Source organism: Mastomys coucha, unplaced genomic scaffold, assembly GCF_008632895.1.
Source record: "Mastomys coucha isolate ucsf_1 unplaced genomic scaffold, UCSF_Mcou_1 pScaffold7, whole genome shotgun sequence".
NCBI lineage: Eukaryota > Metazoa > Chordata > Mammalia > Rodentia > Muridae > Mastomys > Mastomys coucha.
Window position 1 is genome coordinate 75,130,623 of NW_022196913.1, and position 11,495 is coordinate 75,142,117.

At 43.6% G+C, this 11,495-nt stretch overlaps 1 protein-coding gene across 2 annotated transcripts in view; it reads left to right on the forward strand.

Moving 5' to 3' along the window:
* Positions 1–11,495, forward strand: part of Spag1 (sperm associated antigen 1) — a 59,600-nt gene that overhangs the window by 1,426 nt on the left and 46,679 nt on the right. For both annotated transcript variants that reach the window (XM_031358866.1, XM_031358865.1), the window contains exons 2-4: positions 2,609–2,756; positions 4,548–4,707; positions 9,035–9,160. In XM_031358866.1, the coding sequence (XP_031214726.1) occupies positions 2,611–2,756; positions 4,548–4,707; positions 9,035–9,160 (432 nt within the window). In that variant the 5' untranslated portion in view covers positions 2,609–2,610. The remainder of the gene's footprint in view (positions 1–2,608; positions 2,757–4,547; positions 4,708–9,034; positions 9,161–11,495) is intronic.

An 11,495-nucleotide genomic window follows, 5' to 3' on the forward strand; every position in this document is an offset into this window, starting at 1 on the left:
TTTTAGTAGTAGTAGAGGGAGAGTTAAAATAGTTAAATGAGGTCCCACATTTTGCTAGGCAAGTGCTGTAGTGCTGGGCTGTATTATCCTCCCCCCAACCCCTAACCCCCAACCCCGAGACAGTTTACTAACTACTAGTAGAATTTTCTGAAGATTACCTAAATAAACCACAAGAAAAACGTTTCATCCAAATATGTCTGATGGTCCAGGTGTCCTTCAGGATTGGTGGCGTACGGTGGGTCTGCTGTCTTGTCTTCAGGCCAGTCTCAGCTGGATGAACTGAGTACAGAGAGGCCAGACAGGCGGCACAGCTGCATCAGGAAAACAAACGTAAAGAGGAGGAGAGGTCCAGCCATTGCTGAATGAAGCTGAGTGATTCATAACAAATGTATAGCCCAGGCTGGCCTTGAACTTGTGATCCTCCTGCCTCTGCCTCCTTCAGCAAATCCTACCGACATGCACCACCACAACCAGCCATAACAAATGATCAGATCATTGTTTTCATCAATGTCCTATATAATTTATCTCCCAGTAGTAAAGCTAACACTTCTCATTGCCACAGGTTTAAGGATTTTACACAGGAAGATAAAAAAAAGGAGAGAACAGTACTTCAGAAGAACTTACAAAAGCTTGTGAATCTTGATTAATGTGCTTTTATTGCATGGTGTGAACATAAGTTTGTAATACATGCTTTTTGTGTGTGTGTTTTTAATTGTCAGATTGACACAAACTGGCTTCATCTGGCAAAAGGGAATTAAAACTGAGGAATTGCCTCTATCAGATCGGCAAATCTGTGGGGTATTTTCCTGATTAGGGATTGATGCTGGAGGGTCCAGCCCGCTGTGGGTGGTCCTGGGGTTTATAAGAAAGGTGGCTGCCTTGGGAAGCAAGCCAGTGAGCAGCACCCCTTTATGGTCTGTGCTTCAGCTCCTGTCTCCAGGTTCCTACCCCAACTTCCTGCCCCAACTTCCTCCAGTGATGAATTGTCATCTGTGAGATGAACTAAATCTACTCCTTCCCAAGTTGCTTTTTGTCATGGTGTTTGTCACAGCAACAGAAAGAAAATCGGATTTTATTTTGTTTTTCTCCCAAATCTATGTTAGTGTGGAGTTTTCATGACAGAATATACAAGTTTTATAAATCTGAAAGCTTTTTTTTTAAATATTTATTTATTTTATGCATATGAGTACACTACTACTTTCTTCAGACACACCAGAAGAGGGCATCAGCTCTCATTACAGATGGTTGTGAGCCACCATGTGGTTGCTGGAAATTGAACTCAGGACCTCTGGAAGAGCAGTCAGTGCTCTTAACCGCTGAGCCAACTCTCCAGCCCACCTGAAAGCTTTTTTTAAAATGAGTTTTTGTTTTGTTTTGTTTTTTGTTTGTTTGTTTATTGAGATGGGTCTCACCATGCAGCCTTGACTAGCCAAAACTTAATATGAAGATCAAGCTGGCCTAGAACTCATAGAGATGCACCTGCTCCCAAATTCTGGAATTAAAGGCATCTGGCTCTACCTTGTGTTTTTGTTCAAGTCTTTAGATTTTTTAAGTTTGGGAAAGGAATTAAGAATGTTTTTAAGGGGACTGGCGAGATGGCTCAGCGGGTAAGAGCACTGACTGCTCTTCTGAAGGTCCTGAGTTCGAATCCCAGCAACCACATGGTGGCTCACAACCGTCCAGTCCATAATGAGATCTGACACTCTCTTCTGGTGCGTCTGAAGACAGCTACAGTGAATTGCGCCAGAGCGAGGGGAGCCATCCTGAGTTCAATTCCCAGCAGCCACATGGTGGCTCACGGCCATCTGTACAGCTACAGTGTACTCATGCAAATAAAATAAATAAATCTTAAAAAAAAAGTGTTTTTAAATAGACGACTATTTTATTATATAGGGATTTTGCCTGCATGTATGTCTATGCACCACACACATCCTGTGTCCACAGAGATCAGAGAGAGCTCCAGATGACCTAGAAGAGAAATAACAGTACCTTTGTGGGTGCTGGGAGTCAAACCCAGGTGGTCTGCTCTCAGACACTGAGCCATCTCCTCCATCCCACACTTAGCAACCCACTGTTATGTGCCAAGTGGTTGAGATACACAACTTCATTTTAGGAGGCTTTGTCGCTTGCACCATCTGTATGGAAGGGCTTAACTTTCTAGTACCCAGCGACAGCTTCACTTCATGTCAGAAGCACATGGTTCTGCCTCATCAAGAAAGCCCTCAAACTTGATTTTTATATAACCTGTAGTTTTTGCACCAAAACCTGTTTTGTCATTCTGTCAGGCCTTGTTTAAGGTGAAGTCTGAGATAACACATGTATGATGAACTATTTAACTCAGTTAATATTGAAAGTTCAAAACAGACAGCCTTCCTCTTTGGGGGAAAAAAAATCACTCTACCTGTTTCCCTCTAAGAGCACTCAGGGCTACCTAAATTAAGCTAAATATACACACACACACACATACACACACATATACATATATTTGTATATCATAAGTGATTTTATAATATATATAATTATATAAAATATGTACTATATATAATTGAGCTAAGTTTTATATATATATGTTTTAGATTCACATCTCTTTTTTTGCATTATGTTTCAGCCATGACTGCTAAGGCTAAGGACTGTCCATCATTGTGGGGTTTTGGAACAACAAAAACATTTAAAATTCCCATCGAACATTTGGATTTCAAGTATATTGAAACATGTTCAGATGTGAAACACCTGGAAAAAATTCTTTGTGTGCTGAGGTAAGCATTTAAAAGCTGATTTTATGCTTTTTAATTATGCCATTGCCTTCAGGGAGGCAAATCAACAAGGGAAGTATTGGGGAATTTTCAAATGTTGAAGTCAGTACATAGGTCCCTTGTTGGCTTGATTCTGTGGTTCTGGGCTACGTGAGACATGGCTGATTAGGATCCAAGTGGGTACTCTGCTGGCCTCCACTGCGCCGTCCAGAAGAGGTAAAGCCATGTAAGCACAGCTACTGGGAGAGGCGCATTTTTTGGTTCTCTGACAGCTAAGGGTGACTCAGTGCTGCCTGATCCCAGGGAAGATGGTGGGGAGGCCTGAAACAGGAAGTTATTAGAGCTCTGTGCTGCTGATGTCAAACCTTATATGTGTATCCCAGATGTAGTTGTTAAAAATGCAGGTTTGAGTGCCTCGTTCCCAGCCATTCTACTTCAGAAAGCCTGAGAAGCTTTTATCAGTGCAGCTGATTGTCATGAATTTCAAGAGAGTCTCTGCCCTGTGGAGTACCCACCTGGGATGTCAGTGGGCTTCCTGAGAGATTGGATTTAAAGAACAGCATTCGATTGCAGAAGCACTTGTGGCTCATGAGCCAGCAGCCTTCCCAGGATGTAGTCATGATTCTTGGCTCTTCACTGGTCCTTGCTTTTATTTTTTCTGACCTTCTTCCCTTTAAAAAACATTTTTACATGTATGCATATATATGTATGTATGTATGTATGGCAGCACATGTATGCCAGTACCCAAGGAGGCCTGCGGAGTTCAGAACTCCATCTAGCTTTCTAGGGAAGGAATTCTGTTTCTTGAGTGGTTTACTTTAAGAGTGTTTGTCTAAGCTGTTTCTCAGCCATTTTCTCCTCATACATTAAAAACAAACAAACAGGGCTGGAGAGATCACTCAGCAGGTAAGAGCACCAACTACTCCTCCAGGGGTCCTGAGTACAATTCCCAGAAACCACATGGTGGCTCACAACCATCTGTAATGGCATCTGATGCCCTCTTCTGGAGTGTCTGAAGAGAGCAATGGTGTACTCATATACATAAAAAAAAAAAAATCTAAAGACAAACAAACAACAGTGACAAGGGCTGGGGATGTTTTAGAATGTTTGCCCTAGTATTCATGAGACTCTGAGTTTGGTCCACATCAGTGGAATTTGGTGGCAAATGTTTGCAGTCCCAGCACTAGGAATGTGAGCCCAGAAGGATTAGAAGTTCATGGTTATCCTAAAACACAGGATGTAGAAATCAGCCTGGGCTATATAAGACCTTGACTCAAAATGAGATTTTTTTTTTTTAACAGAAACTCTTTGAAATGGAAGCCTACATTATCTGTCAGTTTGTCTCTAATACTGAATTTCCAGTATACATTTTGAAATTGCTCTGTGCATAAAATGAACATATATATGTTAGGAGAGAGAACATTACTCTTTCAAATCAAAAATTTTATTATTTTATGCATATTGGTGTTGAGCCTGCTTGTATGTCTATGTGCATCCAGTAGCCATAGAGGCTGGAAGATGTTGGTTGGAGGGAGTCAGATAACCTGGAACTGCACTGACAGAAGTGAGCCGCCACATGGGAATGAAGCTCAGGTCCTTTGGAAGAGCAGCCAGTGCTCTTAACTGCCAAGCTGGCTCCCTGGCCCCTAATTCAACCTGTAATGTATGTGATGCATTTTGTTTTCTTTGGAGTCCTCAGCCCTGTATATGCTGATGGGAATGGGCAGCATCCCTGCTCCTGTCTTGCACAGCCTCTACGTAAGATGCTGACTCTAAAATTAAACTGCTTTTTAGGTCTGGTGAAGAAGGTTACTATCCTGAACTCATAGAATTCTGTGAGAAGCGCCTCACCCTCTTGGCTCCCAAAAGTCGAGCTCTGAGGAAGGACCAGCCCGCAGCAACAGCGTCCAGCTTTTCAGCGGAAGAGTGGGAGAAAATCGACAGTGATCTAAAGGTAGAGCGAGCACCTGTCTCTGGCAGCGTGCTAACACTGCGTGTCCGCTTCACTCACCTAAAATTCTGGCCTTCCAGCTTGTCACTGACCAGCTTTTAGCAGTGACTACTTCTAAAGGAGTGGTGCCTTCTTAATTCTAGTAACTTACTATGAATTTGTGTGTGTGAATGCTTTCTAAATTTCTGTATCATGTTCAAGCATAACCAAATCACCATCTGTTTCTTTCTATGAAGATACATGGGGCTGGGTATGGTGGTGCCACCTGTAATCCTGGCACTGGGAAGGCAGAGGCAGGAGAACAGAAAGTACACCCTGGTCACACAGTGAATTGTGTGGCAGTATTTTTATAGTAAATCTTGAAATCAGGTAGTGAAACCTTAGCTGTCTTCTTAGTTAGGGTCACTGTTGCTGAGATGCATCTCCCCCAAAGGGAGAAAACCAAAGCTTGGGGAGGAAATGGTATACTCAGCTTACACTTCCACATCACTGGTCATCACAGAAGAAAGTTAGGACAGGAATTCAGACAGGAACGTGAGGCAGGAGTTGATGCAGAGGTCATGGAGGGGTGCTGCCTACTGGCTTGCTCCCCATGGCTTGTTTAGCCTACTTTCTTATAGAACCCAGGACCACCAGCCCCGATACAGTACCACCCACCGTCACTGGGCCCCATTCTTAATCACTGATTAAGAAAATACCTTAGAGCTGGATCTCATGGAGGCATCTTCTCAGTTGAGGTTTGCTCCTCTCAGATGACTCTGGATTGTGTCAAGTTGGCATCAAACTAGCCAGAACACTTGTTCTTTTTGTGAGTTGTTTCATTTAGGTGTATACAATAATGTAGTTTTTATACAATAATGAGCTTATGTTTGGATTGAAACTGTTTTGAATTCTTGGCTATTTTTATTATTGACATTATATTACAGCCCAAGTAGGCCTCAGATGGCCAGTTTTCTTATCTATGTTTCAAGGATTATTGACTGCCACATTTGAGTTGTTAATCAGTTTAAGAAGAACTAACAAGAACTAACATCTTTTTGCTTTTTCTTGAGACAGGGTCTCTCTATGTATCCCTAGCTGTCTTGAAACAAATGAGGCTGGCCTTGAACTCACAGAGATCCACCTGGCTCCCAAGTGCTGGGAATAAAGGCATGTACCACCACGCCTCCATTCATAAACATTGCATATTTTTCCACTTACTTAACTCTGCATATCTGTACTGGCTGGTTTTGTGTGTCAGCTTGACTCTAGCTAGAGTTTTCAGAGAGGAGAAAGGGGAGAGAGGAAAGGGGAGGGGAGAGAGGGGGAAGCGGGAGGGAGGAGAGGGGAAAGGAACAAGGAGGGAGGGCAGGGAGAGGGAAGAGGGGACAGGGAAAGGGGAGAGGGGAGAGGGAGGGAGGGGAGCCCCGGCAATTGGGAACAAAAGCAGAAGGATCATGGGGGCTTGCAAAAACAAAAGTCATGCAAGGTCCAGGTTTCAGAAAAGATTCTCCCTCAGAGGAACATGGCTGAGCAAGCATGACAGTGAAGGACACCCAATGCTGCCTCTGAGCACACACAAAGGTAGATGCACCCATATGTATGTGTGTTACATCATATGTGTGTACACGCATTCACACACACACATATACACTCAGCTACATTTACACACTTACATGTACATACATACACTTACAGTCATACACGTTCATAACATAACCACAGATACATACACATTCATACACACACACATAAATACACACATACACATATATACAGTATACATATGTACATTTACATGTTCATACATACACATATGTACACTCATAAACATACATAGTCACACATAAACACATTCACACACATATCTACACACATACTCACATTCATATACTCACATCCACACACACACAGAGCCATGTATAACTTATTAAATCATACTAAGACTATAATTACAACTATATTATCAGCTCAATAAATGCAGCAAAGTTTTATTATACAAAATTTAAAACACATTTTAAAAATAAATTCTTATTAAACAAGGATAAGGCAGAGTGTGGTGACACGGGCTTTTTGTTTATTTGTTTTGATTTATTTTTATTTTTATTTTATTTTTTTGGTTTTTCAAGACAGGGTTTCTCTGTATAGCCCTGGCTGTCCTGGAACTCACTCTGTAGACCAGGCTGGCCTTGAACTCAGAAATCCGCCTGCTTCTGCCTCCCAAGTGCTGGGATTAAAGGCACAGTGCTACCACTGCCTGGCAGCACAGGCTTTTAATCCCAGCACTCAGAAGGCAGAGGAAAGGGAATATTTGAGTTCAAGGTCAGCCTGGTGTACATAGAAAGTCCCAAGATAGCCAAGGCTATATAGAAAGACTCTCTTAAAACAAACAACAGAAACCAACCAAGGATCAGAAGGGGGCTTCTTTTATTTGACAAAGGATATACATAATATTTAAATCTAACATTATACTTAGTGGTTAGAGGCTGATTTTCTTTGTAAGGGTAGGAAACAGACTGATACTTAGTTAGGGTTCATATTACTCTCCCCTTTCTCTCCCTTCTCCCCTTCCCCCTCCCCTCCCTCCCTCCCCTCTCTTCCTTTTTTGTTCTCCCCTTTCCCCTCTCTCCAGTGCCCCCTCCTCTCCTCTCCTCTCCTCTCCTCTCCTCTCCTCTCCTCTCCTCTCCTCTCCTCTCCTCTCCTCTCCTCTCCTCTCCTTCTCCCCTCTCCCTCTTTGGCTCTTTTATTTTCCCTTTGACTTGATTCTGATGATCTGCTGGCCAACAGTAGCGTGCTCTGCCCCTTGCCTCATCTTTAGGTAGCTAACAGCTCCTTAGTCGTTGTGGAGGCTGCTGGCCTCTGTTGCAAATCCATTTTCATCCCCCATTGACTGAGTCACCTCTTCATGCCCCATCTTCATTTTCAGCATGCTTTTGCTGGATTGCTCCTCGTCCTCTTTTTGGTGGTGGTGGGGTTGTGTGGACATCCGAGCAAGAGCAAGAGCAGAGACTAAACATCAGGCGTCTTCCCAAGCATGTCTCCGCTTTACTTTTGAGATGGGATCTCTCTAAACCCTGGGCCTTACCTTACTGATTATACCAGACTGGCCAGCTAGGCAGTCCTGGGGATGCTTCGGTTTCTGCCTTCTCTGTAAGGGAATTACAGGCACAGGCCCCCTTGCCCAGGTCCTCGCTGTGTGGCCAGCCCTATACCACCCGAGCCATCAGGCCTCTGTCACCCTTTCTTCTGTGCTTTCTCTGCCCTCTCTTTATGTTCACCTACCCCTCCCTCCCTCCATACAATTTGATTTCCACCTTAATCTCTTGCTGGTTTTCTTTTTGTCTTCACATGCCCCCCTCCAACCTCTCTTCTTCCTACCAAGACACACAGGAAATAAGTATATTATTGAATTCCAATGATCTAAAAGTTTTACCAAATATTATATAGCTCTCGGTATATATTTGCTGAATAATAAATAATAAGAATCTCATTGATAAAGGGAAATCTCTTCCTTAAGTTTCAGTGGCATCTGTGGTAACTCAGTTCAATATGCATTACTTAGACTCTAACATGTGAATCACATGTGGTGGTGCATGCCTGTACTTCCAGCATTTGAGAGGGAGAGCAGGAAGAGGAAGCTTCAGCTACATAGGTCAAGGCCAGCCTGTTTACATGAGACTGTGTATCATCTGTGTGTGTGTGTGTGTGTGTGTGTGTGTGTGTGTGTGTGTGTGTGGTACCACATGTGTGGAGATCAGAGGACAACATTAGGAGCCAGTTGCCATCTTTTATTCACATCTTAGGAATTGAACTTGTGTCATCAGTCTTGGTGGCAAGCACCTTTACCCACTGAGATATCTCACTGTCTCATATATTCTTTTTGTATTTCATTACATTCAGGGAGGCGGGGAGGGAGGGAGAAAGGGAGGGGATAGAGAAACACACACACACACACACACACACACACACACACACACACACACACGGGCGAGGGAATATATATGTATGGGGGTGGAGGTCAGAGAAGAACTTGTGAGAGCCAGTTTTCTCCTTCAATTACGTGTCGTGAAGTTGAACTCAAGTTCTTCAGGCTTAGCAGCAAGCATCCTTAACAGCTGAGCCATCTCATGCCCACTCCCAAATATTCTTAATGAGACTTAACTATACACTAAAAATAGCTAATAAAGTAAATTCTGTATTATGGGTATTTATAACAATTAAGGAAAAGAGAGGACCCTTAAGAGCAAACGACATGGAACCCCGACTTTGAAGGCTGCTGCGCAGTCCTTCCTTGTGCGTGGTCAGTGACTTCCATCTCTACAGCTATCAACTTCTGCTCCATCCTTCTCAGAGCTGGGTATCAGAAATCAAAAGAGAGGAAAGTACACGACACTTCCATGACCCTGAAGAACATCTAGGAGTGGAAGATCCTCTGCCTCCTGTTCGGGGCTCTAACTGCTGTCCTCACAGTGGCAAGGTAGGCCTTTCTGGAATGGGGAAGTGGGGCTGACAGGCATGGGAGGTGGCTCACAGGGGATTCCTCTGTATGATCAGAGATACCAGGGTGATGTAAAGGGGAAGTAGCTCACCCTCTTTAGGCTCTTCTTCTCTTCTTCTTTCTTTTCTCCCTGCAACTTTGGTGTAGCACTGGAATTTGAACCTGGAAGCTATGGCTCCAGACCTCTTTAACTTTTTATTTTGAGTCAACGCCTCCCTCAGTGGTCTATGCTGTCCTTGAACTTGTGAGCCTCTTTCCTTAGTTTCCCAAATAGCTGGGATTACAGGACTGCCGTCAGGTCCAGCCACCCTCTTGTATAATCTATATGAGCCTTTTCTGAGGGTGTGCATTTTAGGGTCAGCATTTTTCCTCTTTTACTTTTTGCCATTCTGTCTCTTCTACTCTGATCAGGTTTGAAGAGCCTCGGGGATATTCTCTTTCAGGGAAGAATTCTGCCTTCCTGTGAGAGGTGCAGAAGCTATGTCGCTGAAGAAGCCAGCTGACTGCACATGTTAAGTTGTGTTTCAAGCACTGAGAGGCACTCTCCACTCCCTGGGGCATGTGCTTCTCTGGTTTGCATTCTTCATCCTTGGTCCCTATTTGGTCTTGCAAATCACTCCTTTTTACCTCATAAGTTTCATGAAGACAGGGTCTGTTGGAGCTCCAAGACCGCCTAGTTCACTTAAAGTCAAATCTAGGCCTTTGGATACCTGCTCACCTTATTTGACAGAATGACTACCCAAGTCTTTCCATTTATGTGTTGTTGTTATTCTTATATTTTTGTTGTTGTTGACTTATGTTTATTATTATTTTTTAAATATGGTTTTCCTATGTAGCCCTGGTCAGCTTGGAATTTACTCTATAGATCAGACTGGTCTGAAATTCACAGGAATCTGACTGCTTCTGCCTCCCAAGTGCTGGGATTAAAGGAGTGTATCATGCCTGGCTATTTATCTTTTTAATATATATTATCTAATATTTAATATATAATAAAATTATAAATAATTAAATATAATAAAATACATCATATTCTATTAATAAAACATAAGATATAAATACATAATATATGCATATACATTATATATGTGTACATGCATATACACATACACACATACACATATGTGTATGTAAATGCCATACTGCTGTGTGCACATCAGATTTAGTGGAGTGGGTTCTCCCCATCTATCCTGTGGATTTGGGAGATAGAGCTCAGGTCTTTAGGCTCAGCAGCAAGCATGTCTACCCACTAAGCCATCTAACTGCCCCCTCGTTTTTTTCTAGACTCTTCAGTTTTATTTCTAAAACATTTCCATCACTCTGTTCTCTGACAGTTTACCTTCCTGGACCTCTTCGCTCCTCATTAGGGGTTTACAGGTAGTGGGAGATGCTGCCATATGTAATCAGTGAACTGGTAGTCACTAATGGAGCACTGTGGTGACCGAGGAGGTCAGAAAAGGATACGAGACCCTCCAGAGCTGGAGTTCCTAGTGTTTCTGAGCCCGCATGCAGGTGCTGGAACTGAACCTAGGTCCTCAGCCTGAGCAGCCAGTGCTCTTACCTGCTGAGCCCTTGCTCTGGCCCCACTACCCCAATGTCTCCTCAGCTCCTTTAACCACTAAGCTGTGCCACTTGTATTAGTTTTCTAACAAACTGGTTGGCTTTAAGCAGAGGAATGTGTTTTATAGTTCTAGAGGCAAGATGCTGACAACCAGGGTATTGGCAGGGCCAAGGTCCTTCGAAACCTGTAGGGGAAGACCTCGCTTTGCTTTTCCGGTTCCTAGCATTGCTGGCCATCCTCAGCTATGACAGCTGTGCTCTAGTCTCTACCATCATCTTCAGTCTACATCCCTTGGGTAGCATTGTATGATGTGCTCTGGGAAATTGAGTGCTCCTCGTCCAATGGATGTCGTGCCTTCCTCCTGACTTCTCAGGGTACAGAGCCTGCCCTGCTTTCCTAACATCAATCAGCAAGGGTCCCGGCCACTGTGCCCTGCCAGCTCACTGGAGCCCTTTCCTGCAGTTTCTCTAAGGGTGGAAGAGGGGAGGCCCACTCTTTAGTTTTCTCTGATGAGGCCTTTGAGGTCATAATCCCAGACTGCTGTGGCCACGTCTCCTGCCACATGGGGAAAGCACACAGCCATCAGGAAGAGGAAATGAGCAGGGAGTGCAGGGTCTCTGAAGAGAGGAAAACTGGAAACTCCTCCCCAGCAGCACTGGAGGACGGGTCCTCCTCGCCAGCACCGGTCCTCGCCGGTGTGGCTAGGACCTGCTTTTGTTGTTGTTATTGTTGTTTTGTTTTTTGATTTTTTTTTTT